A 21,732-nucleotide genomic window follows, 5' to 3' on the forward strand; every position below is an offset into this window, starting at 1 on the left:
TTTTTCTTAAGTTCACAGGTTGTTTACGACATGGAATAAGCGTAGCGTCTATATACCGTGCTATATTTATACACGGAAGAAAAGTACAAAATATATATAAGTTTTCGTGATGAAAACTATTTTTCTCCCCTTGCGTGTGGTACAATCGCTACATTTAAGAGAGTATATATTCTTATTGAAATTATTCTTCAGCATTGTTAGACGGAAGATTGTCTAATAGCAGGTCACTAATCATTTTTATTAAACGCTTCTAATGTGGCAATAATAAAAATCTCCACATTCTGAATTGTATCATGAAAAATAACAATTTGTTTTCCAGAGAAAAATCGTGATAACAAAATAAATACATAATTTGCAATATTTGTTGTAATAAATTCATCCTTTTGTTACAGATCGAAACTTCTTGAAACATTAATGAAAAGTGACAACATCAGATCAGCTCTAATTGATTATTATTAGCTTGTATTAGCAAAGTCATCTTGTGCTTACTTTGTGAAAAATGACATTAATTTAGCAGCACTGCCTATTATAATTGTAACAAAATGAATTTTCTATTGTTGATCTTGCCTACGAGTACAGCAGAATAATTCTCATATTTGGCAACATAGAGATCTTTGACAATCGGTGTTTAATACTTTGACATTAGAATAAAAGTAGACATTTTTGTTAATAGATATTTGTACAGAGATACAATTTACATCGGTTAATATCACCTCACTAATCTGCTTTTAGAAAAATCGTAACTCATCGCGATTGTAGACTCATTATGCGCACATGTGTTAACGAAAATTCAGTTAACTAACATGGATATAATTAATTATGCATGTGCAATAAGATGCAAGTTGTATACCTCCTCGATATGCGTAATGTATTTCTTATGTTTTACATTTTACATAAAAATAATCACTCGAGTGTTACTTAAACAAAATCGCGACGAGACTGTACAGTACCAATTATTATGTTCAAGCGTCTACCTAAGAAAAAGAGAAGTCTAGTGAAGAAATAAAACGTAAATAATGGGATTCAACCCTGTATTGTAAAAATGAGAACATTTTTGCTTATATATACCATCACAATCTAACAGGCCTCACATATTTCGTTATTTCGTGATGGTGATGGCAGCTAATTATACAGTGTACTTAGATAACATTTAATACATACGTATTTATCCACATTCACGAACAGAGATCGAATACCAAAACGAAATGATTTCGTTAGTAACTGTATATCGATATCTAATTACAATTGTATTATCTTTCAAAAATTGAAACTAATCTGTAATTTCGGTGAGTTTAGTTTTTCATTAATAGGTATGTGAAAGATCTTTACATATATCCCGATATTTAATATATAATAATTTTTTGCAAATTTTTTTTTGCAAAATACATATTTAAGCGTGCTGCAAATTTAATTAATTAATTAATTTTACCGGAAAATTATCTGTATGTTGGTATACAGATTATATGTCATGTCAGAATTCATATCAATCTTTTTTTTCCGGTTATCGTCATACATGAGACTGATATTTGTTATACCGTTTTCGATCCCTGTTCATAAAGACCGCACGCTGACATCAATCGAATTGATTTTAAACTTTCGATCTTTTACGCGCAATCGCATCCTCCACGGCCTTTAGTTGTTTTAATAATTCCTCGCGTCGCGAGCTCGCCTTCTTGGCGGCTTTGGCCGCCGCCGCGGCCACTTGCGCTTTGTTGTCGATTAACGGCGGTGACTCGATACTCCGCTTTTTACCTGCCATAAGTGCACTACGGTCGATCTTTTTCACCGCTGTGGTGTTGCTCGTGGGTTTCAGTGTTAGCTTAATCTGCTGCTTCGCGCCGCTCAGCTTCAAAGCGTCGATGCCTTTGGAGTCTTTACGCGTTATCGGCGGTGTTGAACCCTTTCTTCTACGCGCCTCACTCGAGGACGACGAGTAACTCGATTCGCTCGAGTCGCTACTACTTCCGCTGCTCTCCGATCCCGAGCTACTGTGAGATGACCTGAAATATATATTTTTTTTCTTTTCTTTTTCTTTATACAACATTAATAAATGCAATATAAATCAAGGAACATCTCCTAAGATTTAGATTCGCTGATCTAGTAAGTCATAACTCATTTTGTTACATTCTCAAAAGAAGTTTTTGACGATAACTTTGCAGTGAATTGCGTGTGTCAGAATTAGTATGATCTCAAAAAAATGAGAATTTTTTAGATTTATATCTTTCACATTCATATTTTTAAAAATTTAACTACTTGTAATTTAAAAGACATCTTTTTTTTACCTAGATCTAGAGCGACTTTTAATGATCTTAGCCACAGCAGCCGCAGCCATAGCAGCCTTTTGCTCCCTGGCTTTTTCGTGATGACGATGAGATGAGAGCGGGCTTGGGGCAGGTGGATTCAATCCGGCCCGTCGATGCAACGTACCCGTAGGAGAGATAGAACCTTTGGGTGGGCGAGGAGAGGGAGCGGGAGGATTCATTAGCATAGCACCTCGTTGAGGTGTGGCTGCGGGGACAGCCGGGGGATTTGAAGGTGGTGAAGTAAGAACAGCGGATTTGCTTTTGCCAGCAGAACGGGTTCTAGATGGCGGGGAGGGTGAGCGAGACCTGGATAGGGAGTCGTAAGAACTGTAGCTAGAACGACTGGAGCTACGGCTAGAACTAAAAAGACGATACTCTTGTACGTTTTTATATATATAAAAAGTAGCACAGTAAACATTTAGGTAAAAAAAATGCACGCAATTCTTGACTAATGTGTTATTTTCGTTTTCTCACTTTCTTTCTCTTTGCGTGAGAAATACTATTGAATGTATTGTTCTCAATAAGTCTCCAGATCTTCCGAGAATTTCTATATATAGAGCGCTCTTTAAAATATAACAGAACATAATAATGAATTGCATACGAATACGCATAAAATACCTCGTTGAAGAATATGAAGAGCCGGAAGAGTAAGACTGCCGCCGGGATCGACGAGACGATGTATTGCGGCGTACAGTGCTCGGGGACTTGCGTCGCATCCATGGGTCTGCCCATTCGTCGCCTCTACTCCTTTCGGCAGGAGGTGGCTCTTCCTCTCGCCAAGGTTTCGTCGGAGGAATACGCTCTACAATGACTTCCCGCGATGGCCGTTTATGCTTCTTCTCGTACTTTTCATAATAATCACGTTCTCTATCGCGCTCACGATCTCGTTCCCTCTCGCGATCGCGACTATGCGGTGGCGGAGAAACCGAATGCGCACCACGAGGAATCGCGTGATAATCAAAACGTTCCCGGTAGTCCCGAGACTCTTTGTTGTAGTGCACTCGCCTGGTTATTGAAAATAAAAGTGAGAATAAGTTTGATTGCGAAGCATTTTGTAGGACTGATATACAATATAAAAATAATTTCTTTTTAGAGCTAAAAATAAAATCTTTTTAGAGCTTGGTCATACACGATCGTTTCGTTCTCACCTGTAATAGTCGGTTGACGCGGATGGAGGATAATATCCTTCGGGCTCGTCAACATATCTTTCTGGTGTAAGTCTAGAAGATGATACCCTGCGTGGTACCTCCCGTTGCGGCCATCTTTCGACCGGCGGCTCAGGACTAGCGGCTCTCACATAGTATCCCGCCTCTCTATCTAATTCATCCTGTCCTAAACTCAGGTTCATTTTCTTCTCTTCGAAATCCATGTCCGATTCTTTGCGTTTATTGGCTTTACGCATCATCTAGGTAATCAGGTAGGAAAATAATCTTCTTTGAAATTCGATTTTAGATTGGAATGTTTATAAAATATTATAAACGGCATGCATAGTGCCATGCGCAAGATCTTGCGCGTAACTTACTTCCTTGGCATGTCGCAGACCGCGTTCCCAGGCAGATTCAGTCGGCGTCTCTTCGACCTTAGGTGCATGTGTAGGAGCACCGTAACTGGGCAATGATGATCGCATACTCGGTCTGTCGATGTGCGATCTATATTCGTGTGGCGCGGCGGCGTGTGGCGGATATGCCATAGGCCTCACCATATCGAACATGGTGTAGTTACCTTTGTCTGTCACTCCTGGATGCAAAAATCTACAGCTAACGCCCCATGTACATTGGCCCCGACTATAAAAACGACACACTGGTCTCGGCTCAGTCTCCTCCGGCCGTGCATCATCTCCATCGCTAAGCTCCCCTTCCTCCAATTCAGACTCTTCTTTCTCCCCTTCTTCCCCTTCTTCTTTATCGTTCGTCTCGCCAGATTCTTTCGACTTCGCCTTATCCCTGTCTTTATCTTTATCTTTGCTATCTTTCTCTGTGTTATCTTTAGTCTCTTTTGCAATAGGCGCCTCAGTTTCACCTATAATTTTATCAATTACAGTAAATGTAATTTTATACAAGTGTCTTATTGAACGAAACATTTACAGAATATTATAATGTTCAGATATCTATGCAATTTCAATTTAAAAAATGGATTTAAAGCTTGAAATTTATAATATATTTACCTTCGTCACGCTCGTCTTTCCATTGACCATCGGCTTCAAAATCTAGTTGCTCACTTTCCTCTGTCAAGCCAACTGGTGCAATTTTGTCTTCCTTTCCTGTACTTTCTTCGTCATTATTGGTTTCTTGTTTGGCATCCTGTTCTTGAGCCTTGTTTGTTTCTGCGTTCTGTTCAGCGGATTCTTCAGCACCGTCCATACTCTCGAGATCCGATACGTCCGACAAATCCTCGCCATGAGTCATAGGTGTAGGTTTAGATTTAGACATGGGCTCTGGTTCGTCCTCAATATCTCCATCCGAGATTTGCTCGCCGTCCAATTCGTTATATGACCCATTCTTTTCTTCTTCGGGAGACCGAGGACCTGAATGCGCCGGTGAGGGTTTATCCGATTCTTGATCATCCATAGGAGACGCCGGACCGGATTTGAACGACTTCGGCGAGCTCCTCGCCGATATTAAGGACTTGACGGAACTCGCACCCGATCTGGGTGACTTTGGCGAACTTTGCCTGGACTCGCTATTCTTGTACGAGTATGACTTTAATGAATTGTCAGCAGATCTTTGCGTATCCGCTTCGAGGTCAGACGCCTTCGACTCGGTGTCTCCGAAGCGCATAGACTTGGAATCGTTCGAAGGGGAGAGACACGACCCGTTGTCATGTACGGGCGATCGAGACAAGCTGCGATCCGATGGGGGTGAAGCGGGAGAGTTATTTCCCGAGTGGTTGGACGAGTCGTTTGGGTTGTATGCCGGCGATTTGGGCGGGCCATAAGGCGATAAGGGTGACAGCGGTGGAGACTTTGACAAACTACGGATCGACCTCGGGGAGCCCTCTTCACTGGGAGACATTATCCCGGATCGCTGCGATTTCGGCGATAACGGGGTGGATCGTGGCGACTTGGACTCGTCGCCTGACAACGGCGATCGAGGAGACTTCCCGCCGGAGAAGATAGAACTCGCGGCGGACTTTCGTCGCTCCGATCCGGAGGAGTGATGCGAGTAGTGTGACGATGTTACCTCATCTCCGGCCGAAGGAAGCCGATTCCTGCCTTCGTCATATCCCTCTGAGGAACTGTCCGTACCAGAGTCGGACATGTCGGACTCTATTTCAGCCTGTAAATTAATGAGACTCGTTAAAAGGGCGGCCGGACAATTTCAAACGGACGGGAACGGGGGAATGTCTTGATTAGATCTCTAAATGTAACCCATTCCAATCTCTCTCTTATTTGGTAAGTTAACTTAAGCCTTTATTTATTTATTTATGTATTTTTTTAAGGCGTACCGACCGTATGTAGCACTGAATAATCTGCATCAGTAGCATCACAGAGCTTACCTGTGTCAATCAGAGTCTGTGAAGTATTCGCTCTTGATGGCACAACGCGCGCGATCCATATCGTGTCGAACATACTTTCTTATATCACAACTTTCGACTTTCTCGCTCTTTTTTTTTTATTCGAAACTTTTTTTCTTTAATACTTTATTACTTAAACTGAACTTCGCTTGCTCACATATGCGATTCGTGCCGTTTTTGGCCGGACTTTTCTTGCGCGGAACTTTTTAGTGTCGTAAACTTTCAACTTGAACACAACACAAACTAAGTAAAGTACTGATAAACCACGAACCGTTTTTTAAATACTGCACTAGCGAAACTATAGCGAACGAACTTTCAACCTGAAAGAATATTTCTTGGGCCTATGGGGGAGAGAAAGAAAATGGGACAGGACCGGGAGGGTGAGATGAACGGACAAAAACATGAAGGAAGCTTCAATGATGGCATATCCTAATCACATTAATGATTGTTTTTTGGCAAAATGTAATTCAATTAATTAATCAAGATTGTAATAGGTAACCTCTGTTAATACAAGCTCTTCGGAAAGAGAAGACTGTACTCTCCAAGCAATTATACCTCAAGGCTCTCTTCTCGTTCACCTTCGGGCCAGAATTAAACTTTGCCATTGCGACGATTCCGATGATTTATTTAGGTGCATTAATTATTTAGGAGCATTAATTCCTGGTGAAGTCTAAAGAGAACTCGTAGTGTACATGTGTGGTGACAAAACGTCAAAGGATTCACAGTATCGATTGCAGTAATGATACACGTAATTAACAAACAAACAGAGGGGGGGGGGGGAGTAACTTCTTACATTTAGTTCCACGTTAAACAGATCTTGTGTAGCGTACACAGGACACAGGATCCATCTAATACCTTATCAAGTCTTCTTTCTTCAAGTCCAAGTTTGTTTATTTATTTCTGTTTACGAAGAGAGGTAAAAGGCGCAGCCAGGGTCGCCAGGGTACTGTCTGGGAGCTTTTCCTCTCAGGGACGACATGCAGTACCTCGCTTTGTCGCGTCAGCGCAGATACACGCTTATCTCCGTGCGAGGCGCGCGGAGAAGGTTAAAGCGGAAGGTTAAGGCGACGTTCGCGATTACTGCAATCCAGACTGCGACGCGAGGAACACGCGTGGGCGTGAACATGCGTGCATGCGTGCGTGCAAGTGGGTACGGGGTAGCATTCGCGGGTTTGCGCTTTGCGCGGGGGAGCCAGACGGGAGGGGGAAGAGGGGGGGGGACTGGCACAGGTCGGCACGGTTATCGTGTTTCCGCGTCCTGTCCGTGTGAGACGGGACGTCGGCGGTTGCGGTCTTACCTTGGTCGCGCGTTTGCTGCGAGGCCTGCGCGGGGCCTCGGCGGTGACTCGAGACCTCTAACGAGGACTCCAAAGGCGGCCGGCGTCACCCGCGGGTGCTGACGTTTTTCTCTCGCGCCAGCCGCGACGAGACTCGGCGAGGCTCGCGAGACTTCTCCACGACGGACGGCGCTGCGGCCCACACGCGCACGTAAACCCTGCACCCCGGTCCGTGTGCGGGAGACACGTTTCCGGATCCCTCGCTCTCTCGGTTTCCCGTCGCGCAGAATTAGCAACTACTATAACTAGCAACCCCCGTCGTCGCGAAGAGAACAAAGCACAAACGTCGAGAGGGAGAGCGAGAGAGCCGAGAGGGAAACGCACGTCCGTTTCACGGCCGTGGGTTTGAGATTGCTAGATGGGCGCGAATACGTTTATTCCGTTCGTCCATGAATGGGATCGACTGCGATCGACCAATCAGCTGTTGAGTGGTCGGCATCTCATTGGCACTGACGTTTTTGTACGGAACGCTCGTCTTCGTCAGCTGTATTATCGATTGAACGCGAAAGTTTAGTTTACGGTTCTTACGAATAGGTTGCAGCATATGTCGGAGCACGTGTCCGCACGTGTCGAAGTAAAAAAGGAAAAGGATTCCTCAATTCCTCAGATTGAAGAGGATTAGAAATTCTCCTTGCCTTTTCCTCGATTGAAATAAAGCCATGAGCGAAAGAAGAAAAATAAGACTGAAATAAACTATTGTACAATTTATATGGCTCCGTTCAGAAGCGACCAACTTATTTTGACAGATCTCAAGTTCAATTCCGATTTTCGTCGATTTCCTACGAACACTGTGAGCCCTTTTCCCACGATAATTAAAGATTATAATAGTTTAAGAAGTCCTGTGTCGAATAATCAGTACCCAATAAATAGTTAAACGCACTTAGACCCAACCTGAATCCTGAATCCTTTCGAAAAGATGAAGATAAAAAAGAAGCCAGATGAACAGGTCTCGAGTTTCTCGCCAAGAGTCTTTACAAAAGATGTGGGTCTCTCAGATTATCTTATTTGATATTTCGGATCTCTATATTCTTTTACTCGTAGTTGATTAAAAGGAAAAATACTTTAAAATGAATATCACAAAATCAGCAAGTATAGTTAATATGGCAAACTGGAATAAGCAAAGATCCAAGTTAAATTAACCGATAGAAAATTCGCTTTTAATTTCTTATATGTAATGTTACAAGAGGATGGATTACGTATGGAGACTCGTTTATATACTAATTGTCTTTATTTAAGTAAAGAAAACTTAATTCGTAATACTTAAATATATAGTACTTACATTTTCATATCGACTGAACTAAATAGCTCGTAAAGTACATTACATAACATAAAGTAAACTTACTCTAGCTAGTAGCCATTACAATTGATATCCAATGTCAAATCAATGATGAATGTAAGCGTAATATTCAATAACCGCGAGTGTCGTTGATAACACTTTTTCTTATTGCAATTTTTCCTAAAAGTTATCTATATATATATCTTATATGATATAAATTATATACGAAAATATAACAAAAATGCGGTATAAAATCTACAAGAGCTATTATTGTAACGTAACAGATCTATATACGTAAAGATAATCTAAAAAAACAGTCTAGATATTAATAAACTTAGAGAATATTAAATTTACGTTTAACATTGACAAGACAAGTCTCGTGAGAATTATAGAAAAAGTTGTACATATTCCGAATACTGTTAGTATGTCAGTCATGAAATCGCAATGAATTCTAATGTACTGTTGGAAGATATTCCTGTCCTAATCCATGTCCTAAAATCAGATAGTCGCACTTTCTTTGCTGTAGTCGTTAAATGCGACTCAAATCGGATCCTTTGTTCAAAACACAAAAAACCGCGCTTATTTGTACATTCGATTGATTTAGCTTGAACAGAATTCTAAAATAATCAGCTACACTTCGTAATAGCGTCTTTCATGTTCAGTGGCTTTCTAAACTTATAAGCAAAGTCTACAAAAGAACATGATCACGATTTTAAATACAGACAATATTTATTAATATTAGTACTCGCTTTACTTGAAAAAACATCCAACACCCTATCTCAAGAAGATTTCAATAATCGTTAGAAACAAAAACTTCTCCTGAATTAAATTGTGCGGAAAAGCGAAGATAATCCTAAATCTTAATTTCTAAGTTTAATTCGGAATTTACTGTTAAAGTTACCTCATACTGATAATTGAAAAATTTATCAAAAATATTATTGAAATATGTTACATTTTATCAAAAAGATAATATACTTCAATACTCGTAAGAAAAAATCCTTATTAAAATATTACGTGTATTACTAAGGCATCTTGTGAATCATATTTGTTTTTTTATCGCGATAATATCATCAACTAATAAAACTTATTTATCTATTGTATCGTCGTTATCTCGGTATTACTATCGTTCATAGCCATAAAACTCAATCTATCCTCTTCGTCGAATATCGATCCATCGTCCGACTCGGGTTCCTGGCTCATAAAAATGTACTTGGTTTGTGCGTTCATGTCACGTTCCTTTTTGTGGGACTTTTTAATGGAAGTCCTATGCTGCAGTTTGATGAACTTGATCGCGTTCGAGCTATTTGGAGGTGTCGTATTCAGAAACTTGGATACTGTGGTATTTTTTACACTTTGAACATCATCTGCTCCTCGACTTGTGGACGGTTGAGGATCGTCGTAATCAGTCTCTTTACAAGCTTTCTCTTCCTCTTTTTCACACATAATACTGCATATTTCCTTTTCGGCGCAAGGACTGTCGACATGATGCTTCAAAGACAAAGCTGTACGTTCTTCCAACATCTTCTCGCTATCTGTGAAACTGACGTGTCTACTCTCTTGAATGTACGATCGTTTCTTCTTTGAAGTTGGTCTTCTGCTATGGTTATGCTTATCTTTCTTATGTGATTTTTTAATAGAATCTATGTTATGAAGTAGCTCCACCGTCGACATATTTATTGGGGTTGATCTACCATTTTTGTCTTTCAGATCGACAGTATCCGCTGTTTTCAAAACGCTTACATCAGTCTCAAATTCTGTAGCATTATCGCGTTTCGATGCAAGATCTTCGTTTTTTCTCAATTCCTTGAAACGTGCGACTGGTGTCACGCATCTGGAACAATCAATTTCGTTCGACGTTGCTTGCGCAGATTCATCTCTCTCCTGCGACATCTCGTCCGCGAGAACGTGATCCGTGACAGTGAGCAAAACTGGTGGTTTTTTAATAGGAGTATAAATCTGAACTTCGTCATCTATACTTTTACATCCTAAAGACACGAAGGCGCTTGGCATCTTGGGTGTACTACTCAGTAGGGACATACTCCTTGGCTTCTTCTTCTTTTCGGGCGACATGCTAGGAGATTCTTCTACTCCAAGAGACTCATTCCTGCGTGAGATTCCGTCAATATTTTCCTCTTCATGTCGACTACTTTGTAATGAATCATTACTTCTCTTACGATATTCGTAATGGCATTCAGCAAAACTCGAAGTTCTTTTGCTACGTTTGTCTTTTTTATGTGACTTTTTAACCGAATTAAAACCAAGCAGTAAGAGTCTACTTGAATTTATATTTTCGGGTGTGCTTGGTCGATCGAATTCGAAATTCTGCGGACTCGAGACGCAAATCGCATTAGCCGGTTGACTTTTATCTTGATCATCATCACAAGCATCCTCGAGTGACATTTCAGATTTTGGTAATTCCATTTCTTGATCTTTCGTTTTAAACAATGTCTTTCTATTTCCATGTTTCAATTTCTTATGCGACTTCTTAATCGATTCTGTTAACACGTGCTTCAACACGTTTACGTGGTTTTCGGGTGTAACTACTTTGCTAGCGTCTTGAGAAATAATTGGATTAGATTCTGGAGATGCCATTCTATTTTCGCTCGTCGCATTGACATTACAAATACCTGAAGATTCTTTCTGCAAAGATAGCGGACTTGCTTCTTCATTGCAAACATTCTCTTTGGAACGATCTTTTTCCTCTTCATCGTCACCTGTGAGATGTATACTAACTTGCATATTTTCTTCATGACTCACGCAATCGTTGGAATCAATATCCTGCGTTTCATCACTTTGTATTTGGTCTAATCCGCTTTCCAACGAATCAGTTCCCGTCGTTTCCTGCATACTGCAATCAAAATCTGATCCAATATCGAGACGTTCATCATCGAAATTGTAAATAAGCGTTCTCTTAGGATTTCTATTTTTCTTCTGAGATTCACTTTCAGAAGTGGCACTAGTTTCAGCAATTACATCTCTTCCCGAAGATTCTGTTGTTTTTGAATGGAAGTCATCATTTTTTACGGAAACATCCTTTTGTTGAGTAGATGATTGTTCTTCATGACAATACAATTTTTCCTGTGAATGAAAAATAGATAGATTGTTATAAAATTTGGAAAGAATAAAAGATATTTACACTTGTATCTAGTTTTACTTGGTTTGAATCTATTTTAATAAGATGATAGTTGAGAACGTGTAAAATCATAAAACATATAAAGATTTGCAAGAGATAGTTTAAAAATAAGAACAGCAATGCATAAGGCAATAATGAAATATAATTGTATATACCTTCTTGTGGCTCTTCTTGATGGCACTTATACTTTCCGGAATTATGTTTATTATATTCTCAGGTGTATGTGGCCTATCGTGTACTTCCTGGTTAAATTCCTGAGACAGATTCCTGGGTGTACTCGCGGTTATAACACGGCTGGGCCTATTCAATCCACTATTTAACGAGCAAAAGGGATGTAAAGATATTCTGTGATTTGCATCCTTGTCAGTTCTTTCCTTTCCATCCTTTGGAAGCAACCTCATTACTTGAGATGATCTTGACATCGTATTTTCTTTTATATCAGTTCTCTTGCTCGATGTTTTAATATGTTTCCGATTATGTTGAGGCGTTTGATTCTGATTTTCGTCGATAGATTCCGCAGTCGGGACATTACTGTCGATGGAATCAGTCAAACTTGAATTTAATGTGGATGGCGATGTATCAGCGTTAATGGGACTGCTGGAATTCTCGTAACTGCTGTTCCTTGGACTCGGAGTCGAGTCAAAGTTCAATAATTTTCTTATTCCTAAGTCCTCCCGACTAGAATTCGAACTAAGTGCTCTCATTATCTTAGCCGATCTGGAATCAGACTTGTATATATCACAAGAATCGTCTGAACTTGAATTTGGCGAGTGTAGCGAATTATCCGTATTGGCAGTACCAACAATGCAGAACTTTTTCATTTTGTACTGAAATCGAAATCTATTTTTCCGTGGATACTGTTTGATCGACGCTCCGGGCAATTTAAATGAATATGGCAGGAACTTGTTTTCAGTTGGCGACGTCAGATTTATAATTATGTCATGTTCTGGACTCAAGGCACTATCTTTGCTATTGCTGCCTTTCATATTTTCTAAATATCCGCTCATTCAAGTGCAATTATTACTGCATATGTAACATGTATGACTTAAGTCATACATATATAAGAATGCACATATGGAAATATACACATATATAGATAAGAGTGTGTATTTCACGAAAGGATTATTCTGTGATGTCTTTTTATGGAGATTATGTATCCGAGATTGTGCTTTTCTTCTTGCGAAGGTTTCCTATAAAAAAAAAGGGATCGTTTAAAGAATAACACGTAAGTTATTTGCTATGTATCTACGACTGTATTTTAAATAGTTTTATTATACAATAAATATGTAATTATATAAATATATGTAACTAAAACATTTTAGTATTAACGTAAATGTATAATAAGGATTAGTTTGTTAGAAAAGACCGAGTACTTATAATATGCCAAGAGTTAAATTATCCTGCGAATTGTATGTACATACATAGACGACATCGAGCGAGAGGACGTTACCGATCGGAAAAGGATGAATGGATAAACAGAGAGCAGAATTCGCGTCAGAAGAAAGTGTCGTTTAATCAGAAATACGATAGCATTTAAAGATATCTCCTTACGATTTTGCGCTGCTGCTTATGGGGAAACGGGCTCCTCGTCGCGAATCTTCACAATGTGGCCGCGATGAGCGGTCGGGATCTGGTGAGCGATCCACTCTGAAAAATCACACTGGAAACGTGCGAACGTGCGTTCCACTCTCGCCACCGGCGTTCCGGGTGCCGGTGGTAATATGCGCGACGCGATTACTTCGAAATCGGACACGAGAATCGGAAATCGGTCAATTGTACGCCGCGTAGGTAGATAAATACACGTCCAGTTTTAACTTGTTCTCGCGTGTCCACGTATCCCATGGTGCATAGTGTTGCGAGATGGTGGACGGACAATGGCGTAAGCGGTAGTGAAAATGCTAGCAGACATCGCCATAGACTACGAATAGACCGAGAGCTGGAGGTCTATTGTATATCTTGAAATGAAGTGAAAATTACAAAAGTGAGGAAATTCATTAGAATATCTGCGATTTTATTATTTGTTGAAATTTAGTAAATCTGTTCACTTTTGTAATTTTCACCTTATTTCAAGAAGCAAGATACACAATCGATCCTCTGAATGCACCCAATGGATATCAGCCATGGCAGCCATAGTGCGTTCTCGGCGCGTGTTCTGATTGGTTACGATCGTTATATATTGGTGCCCCTTTAGTGGAAAAATGCTAGAATTTTTCATATTACTAATTATTAATCAGAACTTTTATAAAATTCTTAAGACTCTCAGAATTTTCAATAAAATGTTTTTCAGTAAAACTTTGACAAAATAATAATAAAGTAATCAAGATTTTCCCGCCAATATATAACGAGTTACAGAATCGCGGTTCTGGATTCAATTCCGATCCGGCCTTCATCCCACATTTTTCTTGTCTAAGCAGAAGCATCCCTGATTATAAAGGAAAGAGCTGGATCAAAAAGAAATATATATACCTTTGTTTAAGAGAGAATTCCTCGATTAAAGAGGAGGATATGATTAAAAGAAACATTTGTATTACGAGGGCATATCTATACCCTATTTGATTAGAAGGACAAAACTAAAATTTTCCTTCATGGGCAATACTGCAATTACAACAGTAATGCTACAACACAAATGTCTTGCATTTTTTAAAGAATCTCAATTCTCGATTTTCAATTGTATTAAAAGTATATTAAACTACATTTCATCGTCTTACACACTAATAGTCGTGATAGTCTTTGAATCTATTTAACTCTGCATGATCGCGCTGTAACATAGTTTTAGTCGAAAAGTAAACTCCGTTTTGTACTTTAGCGGCAGCGATCTTAACAATTCTTGCGAAACGTCGTAAGAAATCCGTTTGTACGTTAGTAAATATGTATATTGAGAAAGGGAAGACCTAGACGTGCCTAACATGAAAACTGACAATATATTCTGCATTAGTACGCTGCACCGAAATTGCGAATGGGTCCGTTGGGTGGAACGTGAATGCGACTAATCGTCTCGCAGCCGTTGGTGCTGTTCGTCCCAGCATGCCGGCGTACATCCTGAATTTTAAAAGACCCGAGTCGCGTGCGTAGAAGCTGCAAAGAGAAAGGAAAGTAGCAATAACACACAGGCAGAAATTGGTTTTCTCAAATAATTTTTTGTCGCCAGAGTAAAAATGAGTCGCCAACCGTATTGGATGTTCCCCGCACGCTTTGGGACGTTCCATCATAGACACCCATTTGTCGTCGTAGCAAAATAACGACAGATCCAAGTACGGAGAACTCGAGTAGGATTGCGCGCATATTGGTAACTGAGCGAGCAGCCTCTTCGTGGCTTCGGTAACGCCTCCGTATCTAGCGCTTATTATCGTTTGCTTGAATCTCTGCTGCAACAATCTGGGAAAACAAGGGGTACTTGATTTAAATTGTTCGAACATGTATTGCACGTGTGTATTAATATCAAAATGCAAGATGTCACATACCTGGCGTATATATTATTAGAAGGCGAACACATGTACTGACAATCCGTGCTCATTCTGGCATTTCTGAAGAAGTCGCTAAAGTTTTCGAATTGGGTTAACAATTGAGTCGACGCGTTATCGTAAGCCGCCAAAATTTTCGCCATAACCATATCGTAAACCACTAACAAAGCCGGCTGCGCGTTTGGTTCGTTTGCTTGCAACGTCGCTACTTCTTCGCTCGCGTACCTCACCAGGATATGATTCGTATCTAACAGCTGCATCTTCCACATTCGTAGTGAATTTAGCTGAAGCATTTTATTCAATTAGCTGCTTGGCAAATTACCTATCAGCAATCGTAAAAGAGTTTAAGTAACAAAAAATAAAAGTATCTTCGAATACCTGATCGAAATATTGATAGAATCTCCTTAGTTCATAAGGATCGTTCGTTACATAGCTTATATATTCCGCTCTTTTGTACAAGTATACCAGTAATCTGTGCTTCAGACTATTTATTGCAACGTCCTTAAATGGCCGACAATTAGTCCCAGGAAAAGCACTTGTAACTAAATACGCATCATCTTCCATGCAAAACCTACACATACGTCATTTGTATCGTATTCTCCAAGTTGTTAATAATTGTAACGTTTAGTAAGATAAACTTTATGTTCAATATACCTTCCTATCGTCCTGACATTTATAAACATGCCATCAAGGATTTGAAAAATATGTATAGTTTGATGCTGTACAGACAAAACTGCTAATATATCTTTGTACAAATACAGACCTGTGTAGAAAAAGAAATATATTCCTAAGCTCAATACGTTGTTAACCGTTTAGCTGACCATTAATGCAATAAAATATTTCCTATGTGTTTTAACAAAAGTAGTTAAGTAATTAAAAATCTTTGCTCTTTTTGGCAAGTTACATTCGTCTAACGCTAAATCCAATTTGGTCAGATAAGTAGTGATTAAAATATCGTTCGTATACCTTGATTATGCGACAAATAAATTTTGTCGACTTTAAAATGTCTAGTATCGCACAGCTTTCCGCCCCTTAAATCAACGAGGTGCAAGCTGTAATCTTCAAGCGGCGATCTAGGATTTGGTGTCAGTGCCTCGTTGTTGGAGTAAATCTTAAAAGAAATAACATTTGGTCAAGCTCCTTTTCAAGAAGGAATACTAATCCTACGTGAAAGTAATTAGGAATCTTTTGCTACCTGATAAAAGTGGGGCCTCAAGTCCTCAGGGATATGAGCGGCCGAGCCCACGATTACGTATCGAGCGTCATCGGTGAAAAGACTGCATTCTCTGTTCAATTGCTGGTTGCTTTCTACTACATTTATCATCCACTTCACCTACAAATATGTTTCAGAGCTGGTATTCACCAATTTCACCGGTTTTCCATTTTACTCTCTCTCTCTCTCTCTCCCTCCCCCCCTTTCTCGCTCTTTCTCTTTTCTTTTCCTTAAACTTTACAATCCGCAAAGTAAAGGCCGCGCGGAGTCGGTTAGTATCCAGTACCTTGAAAAATCGCGCGAAGATATTACTTCGTATGTGAAAGCTACAGTCGTCGTTCTTGTGGCCGATGTACTCGCCTTCGCAGTCGGCCAACAAGTCCGCGGCGGCCGGCGCTCCGCGGTACTCGTACACCTCGATCGACGTCTGATCCGCGCTGAACGCCACCAAGTACCTCCCGTCCGGGCTAAACTTGCGCAGAAAACACGGCGGTTTCTCCACGTTCATCACAGTGAAGTTGGGAAAGACATTCTGGTAGAATTGCCTCGCGCAGTGCACGTGGGTGCCCGGGTACGGGCAGCCCATCGTCTCCCTACGCCTGAGGCGCAGCACCACATTTTGCGGGCCGATCCTACGGGGATTGACGGGGCAGGGATCCGCCACGGACTCGATCTTGCTCTCCCGCACCGCCATCCCACGACCTACGACTCCGGGCTCGTAGCCGCTACGAGTTCGTCGCGCGACGATAATGTTGCACGAGCGCGGCGTCCATTACGTTTGTCGCGGTGAAAAAACGCCGATACTACGTGCGACGCATCGTCCCTGTCAAGCGTAACGTCGTTTACCGCCGACGACGTTGTCCCGGGTCGAGACATGCAAGTTTGAAGGAACTGAAGGAAGGTTAAACCAGGTTAAACGAGACAGGACCACGGTCTCGAGGTCAGACGGACGGACTCGCGCTCGCGCCTCGCGCCATGTTTGTTATTCCACTGCCTTCGGGTATGTTCGGCATTGTTCGGGTATATCTTGATGTAGTTGATTTAAAGATAATAACATTCTCGTCCTTGGAGAATCACGTGGACCAGTTTGGATAATATGTACGGGGTCACGGGGATGGATCTCGAAGATATATTTTGCTTCCAGGATAGAGAGCAGATTCGGCGACAGGCAGCATTCGAGTGAGGTGAAGGACAAGGCTGCTGGCTACTTCGCGATCCCCGTCGCGAACCTGGACCTGCGACTGTGCCTGCGACTCGCAAACGACGAGGCGAGCGAACTGTGCGAGGCGTGCGAATATTAGGAAGTAATAACAAAGTAAGACCGAGTTTTGGTCTTGTCTCGGAAACTCCCGTAAAAACCGGCAAATTACCAGCATTAGTTGAGTCGACTATCATGACAGATGGTAATTATACAATTTTTAATTAAATTAAATTAAATCTTTGTATACAAGAGACTATATTGTAGCAACAGCGTCGTCGACGGAATTGACAAAGAAAGAGAATACGCTTATTCCTAATACAACAAGAGACGTAGACGAAAATAGTGTCATACAAGACAAATCTTCATCATTTAATCATGATTTAAATCTGTATTGGTTCAATCATGATTTAGGTATGTATTGAGACCTCTGTGAAACATTTAATATATTTGGTATTTTTTAAAATTAATTTTATTGCATGATATTTCAATTTCAATGTATTTATGATATAGCTAACATTGATATATTCAATTTTAATATTTAAAAGGATAAATTAAAATTTTAATATATAACTTTAACAAATATAGGTGTATCGTCAACATCAGATCTTACGTTTTCTTTACGAAATCCCACGTTACCATGCAGTGACAAATTGACTGCATCCAACATATCATTTGAAATGAACAAAAAGAATTATAATGAAGAAAGCTACAGTGATTTAAATATACAAAGTAAAGAAGTGATAAGGAAAAAGGATATTTCTAATAGTATGATAAGTTCATCGCTCTCAATAAACACAAATACAGAAATACAGTCTGATTCAACTAATACAATTTATTTAATTATTAATTCATTCTCTCTGTGATAGATATAACAATGTTTTTTTTCCCTTAATTTTTCAGAGAATGTTGTTCTTGGCAAGAATACAAAAAAATTATATATATGCATTGTTGGGTTGCCACATGAAATAAATGTTGAACTTGTCAACAATGAAGCTGTATGGTTGACATACAGCATTGAACTATGCAAAGTGTTAGGAGATACACAAAGTATTGAATTAAATATACCTTCGGAATATAACCGTATAAAACCCAGTGGATGCCAATCAACAAAGGTATAATTCGGTAATCAGCTAAAAATGAATCTTATTTGTATCGATAATCTGGACTATTTATTTTAGATTGAAGTGAAAGTAACAAAAATGTGCAAACCAGCATCTATAGTATTAAATATACATTTATCAAACGTGGTAGCAAAATCAAAATGGTCTATGAAACATATTACGAGCATTATTCCGGAAGAACTTGAACTTGACATCATATATCCTACTGACAAACAGGAATTAGATTTTCAATATATTGCAGAAGAAACAACAAAAATTTTACCTATAACTCTTCATAACAAAAACAACGTTAATGTGCCTGTGAAGCTCTCTATGCTACTTGTAAGATATGAATCTACTAAAGTTTAATTAGATTAATGTACTGAAAACTAATATGCTTTTAATTATCATAGGATGCATCAAAAATATTCAGTATTAATGAACCAACGCATCTGGTACTTAAACCATTTGAGAAATTTACCACTAATATAAGTTGTAAAAAACCGCGATCTACATCAGTTAAAAATCTCTTTCACATTGGATGTACTCTTTATATACATATGTTTTTCTGTTAGAGATAAGAAAATTTTGTTGAATAGATTCTCCGCAGAGACAGCCACAACATTGGAAGAGTAAATTAATTGTATGTGTACAATACAAGGATGACACAGTATTACTTAGGAAAGAAGTGCCTCTTTACGCACAAATAGGTATTTGTAAAATCCAAATTATCGACACAGAAATACCTATAGTTGTTCCAAGACAGCAAGGGAAATTTGTGAATATCCTTAACTCGGGAAATGTGGCGACCCACGTGTCCGCTACTATCGTATCAATGGAGGGGCATCCAAACACGACGCAGGATTTTTCTATAAAGCCATATGAGCCAGATAATATATTCTTGCAAGTTGGAGAGAAATTTTCATTTGCAATTGTATATAAGCCACAATTTTCAGATGCAAATTGTACAGATGATGAAAGGTGATGGTCAATTTGTAATTACAAATTTATTTATCTATCTCATTATTTAGTTATTTATTGTTATTTCTTCAGATATGCACAGATTAAGTTAGTTGCCGGGAACAATGTTTACCACTACATCATAAGTACCGAAAGATCATTAGAGTCAGAAAAAGAACATTATTTGCGTTGCCATACGCCTAATAATGTTGTATCTCTAAGCCCAGCAACGTCACCTCAAAGTATAACTTCTAATAGGTAAGTTTATAATTTGATACGCATGTAATGACCTCTACTATAATAATAAGCAATAATCTCTTTATGTATAGATCTGGACCTTTCGATAGAAATTCACCAATCAGTACGGTATCCAGTATAGCTGTAGCAGGAAATATAGTTCCAATCAGAGCTACACATGCTGCCCTAGCGTGGAATAGCATAAAAACAAAAGAAAGTGAAATAAAGAAGTTTACAATTCGCAATACGAGTAATAACAAGATTAAAATCCAAATAGATATATGTGACGATAGTAAGAGTTTTAAGGTATTGTGTAATGTGTATATATATCGTATTATCTAAAAAGGAGTTTATGAAACTTATATTAATAAACATCTACATTATAGTTTCTCGGAGATAAACAGACTATCAATACAAGCATGGTACTGGAAATGCAACAGAAAGAAAGAGCAAGACACTCGCAGTTGTGTTCAGTCCGTATTGCGTAGGCCCAGTAGTTGGAAAAATTACTATCAAACATTATACAAGAGAAAGTAATGATTCTCAACAGTACAGAAAAGTGCGTATATTTAATGCCCCTTCTAAATATTTTAACTTACTTTTTAATAAATTTGGAGAGGAAATATTTACGATTTAAATTGACAGATACCTTTGTACGGATACGGTGGCTGCATCAAAGTCAAAATTGCAGGTACATTTAAAGATATTAGTGGAAAAATGGGGTTGACACTCGAGAATTTGAACTCCAAAACTACAACTTGGAGTGCAAATATCAGATTGGATAACAGCGGCGACTTATGTTCATTCGCCAAGATCACAGTTATACCGAAAGGTTTAAACTAGCTCCTCTATTCTCTTTATATGTATATCACATATTTTACATTGTAAAGAGATAAATAACGCATTCATATATTTCAGGTATTTGTTCAACAATGAACTCCAGTTGGTACGTAAATCCAAAAGAAGTGATAGTTAATGCTAAAGAATCTCAGCAAATAGCGATACAATTTCATCCGAAGAAAGAAGACTTCGCGTTATTGCAACGTTCGAAAGTGTCTCACGTCGCGACGATAAATGTTACCTATGGTGATGAACCGACCCGCTGGCGAATACGCAGGTAAGAGATACACTAAATACTGGCTGCGTTCGAAAACTTTACTCGGGTGCACACTGCGTCATTCTATCTTTGTTATTTACTATAAGTTGAACAAGGATTTAGAATAGAACGACGCTGGTGTGCACCCGAGTGAAGTTTTCGAACGCAACCACTGAAACAGATATTTATTGGCGTTAATTTTCGACGCTGGCAAATGTATATCTTTTTTCTCAGATTGTATAACGAAATAAAAGAATCAGGTGAATCAACGAGGAATGAAAATGAGGCCTTCAAGAGTATTGTGCATCCTATATGCAAAGTTTTTCCCGGCGAGCAACTAAATCCTGCTATAACGTCAATTCGAGATTCTATCGTAAGTATATACAATTATTTATCCTCATTACCGTTTACGTAATAATAACAATGCGTATTTAATTAAATAGCAAAATCTAAGCGATCTATGCACCGGGGTTCATCAATCCGAGATAATGCTTACGGTGGAAGTGCGCGCGGATGATACTTTTTTATTTGATGAATCAGCGATGTATGAGTCTTTAATAAGCGACATCACTGATATGGATGAAGCGGGTGGAGCAAGTTACTTCGCTTCTCAGTAAGAGATTTTTTATCCATTCGTGGTATCTCTGTATATTTCTTCTAATATATACATATCTCTTATGACTTATATTTTGTTGCGCAGAACATGAAACTCAACATCCTGAATTGCAAGGAAATCAATTCACTGTAACTCCGTCCACCATCATTCTTAATCCTCCGATACAGAATGAAGCAACCGTGACTGTTTTTAGCTTTTTCAAAACGGCCGAGACATTCCAGACCAGTTTGTCAAATTCAGATTACTTCAGTGTCGTTCCTGCGGAAGGAATACTACCCAGCAAGAA

General features: G+C 39.3%; 3 protein-coding genes and 1 pseudogene across 6 annotated transcripts; 1 reads left to right on the forward strand and 3 right to left on the reverse strand.

Annotated features, from left to right (window-relative positions):
- Positions 1–47: 47 nt before the first annotated feature.
- LOC139768387 (uncharacterized) lies at positions 48–7,500 on the reverse strand. Of its 4 annotated transcripts, none has more exons than XM_071698529.1 (8): positions 7,115–7,500; positions 5,799–6,136; positions 4,468–5,578; positions 3,826–4,322; positions 3,452–3,708; positions 2,922–3,308; positions 2,283–2,663; positions 48–2,000 (listed from the first exon to the last, which is right to left on the reverse strand). In XM_071698529.1, the coding sequence occupies exons 3-8, from the start codon at positions 5,558–5,560 to the stop codon at positions 1,589–1,591; spliced, it is 3,027 nt and encodes a 1,008-aa protein (XP_071554630.1). In that variant the 5' UTR covers positions 5,561–5,578; positions 5,799–6,136; positions 7,115–7,500; the 3' UTR covers positions 48–1,588. The 4 variants fall into 4 exon arrangements, with proteins under 4 accessions (XP_071554630.1, XP_071554629.1, XP_071554628.1 ...); XM_071698528.1 differs by having other exon boundaries at positions 5,799–6,157; XM_071698527.1 differs by lacking the exon at positions 5,799–6,136.
- Positions 7,501–8,362: 862 nt separating this feature from the next.
- LOC139768389 (uncharacterized) lies at positions 8,363–13,492 on the reverse strand. The gene is made up of 3 exons (XM_071698531.1): positions 13,114–13,492; positions 11,718–12,752; positions 8,363–11,507 (listed from the first exon to the last, which is right to left on the reverse strand). The coding sequence occupies exons 2-3, from the start codon at positions 12,567–12,569 to the stop codon at positions 9,522–9,524; spliced, it is 2,838 nt and encodes a 945-aa protein (XP_071554632.1). The 5' UTR covers positions 12,570–12,752; positions 13,114–13,492; the 3' UTR covers positions 8,363–9,521.
- A 724-nt stretch (positions 13,493–14,216) lies between these two features.
- Abo (de-etiolated protein 1 abo) lies at positions 14,217–17,202 on the reverse strand. Its single transcript, XM_071698533.1, has 8 exons — positions 16,523–17,202; positions 16,219–16,356; positions 15,990–16,134; positions 15,678–15,786; positions 15,402–15,594; positions 15,024–15,307; positions 14,731–14,937; positions 14,217–14,637 (listed from the first exon to the last, which is right to left on the reverse strand). The coding sequence occupies exons 1-8, from the start codon at positions 16,928–16,930 to the stop codon at positions 14,454–14,456; spliced, it is 1,668 nt and encodes a 555-aa protein (XP_071554634.1). The 5' UTR covers positions 16,931–17,202; the 3' UTR covers positions 14,217–14,453.
- Positions 17,203–17,303: 101 nt separating this feature from the next.
- Positions 17,304–21,668, forward strand: LOC139768390 (uncharacterized; annotated as a pseudogene).
- The last annotated feature ends 64 nt before the right edge of the window (positions 21,669–21,732 follow it).

The sequence above is a fragment of the Temnothorax nylanderi genome, unplaced genomic scaffold, assembly GCF_030848795.1.
Source record: "Temnothorax nylanderi isolate EJ_2023f unplaced genomic scaffold, tnyl_v1.0 TNYL_tig0016_pilon, whole genome shotgun sequence".
In the NCBI taxonomy this organism is placed as follows: Eukaryota; Metazoa; Arthropoda; class Insecta; order Hymenoptera; family Formicidae; genus Temnothorax; species Temnothorax nylanderi.

What these genes read in the sequence shown, in the direction of transcription:
- LOC139768387 (XM_071698527.1), bottom strand. Translation starts at nt 5,560, where the DNA reads ATGTCCGACTCTGGTACGGACAGTTCCTCAGAGGGATATGACGAAGGC. An exon ending in GCGTCAACCGACTATTACAG is followed by an intron (nt 3,309 to 3,451) that starts GTGAGAACGAAA and finishes TTCAATAACCAG; the next exon opens with GCGAGTGCACTACAACAAAG. An exon ending in AAAAGTCGCTCTAGATCTAG is followed by an intron (nt 2,001 to 2,282) that starts GTAAAAAAAAGA and finishes TATATATTTCAG; the next exon opens with GTCATCTCACAGTAGCTCGG.
- LOC139768389 (XM_071698531.1), bottom strand. Translation starts at nt 12,569, where the DNA reads ATGAGCGGATATTTAGAAAATATGAAAGGCAGCAATAGCAAAGATAGT. An exon ending in TCAAGAAGAGCCACAAGAAG is followed by an intron (nt 11,508 to 11,717) that starts GTATATACAATT and finishes TTTCATTCACAG; the next exon opens with GAAAAATTGTATTGTCATGA.
- Abo (XM_071698533.1), bottom strand. Translation starts at nt 16,930, where the DNA reads ATGGCGGTGCGGGAGAGCAAGATCGAGTCCGTGGCGGATCCCTGCCCC. An exon ending in TGAGGCCCCACTTTTATCAG is followed by an intron (nt 16,135 to 16,218) that starts GTAGCAAAAGAT and finishes ATTTCTTTTAAG; the next exon opens with ATTTACTCCAACAACGAGGC. An exon ending in TCTATCAATATTTCGATCAG is followed by an intron (nt 15,308 to 15,401) that starts GTATTCGAAGAT and finishes AAAATGCTTCAG; the next exon opens with CTAAATTCACTACGAATGTG.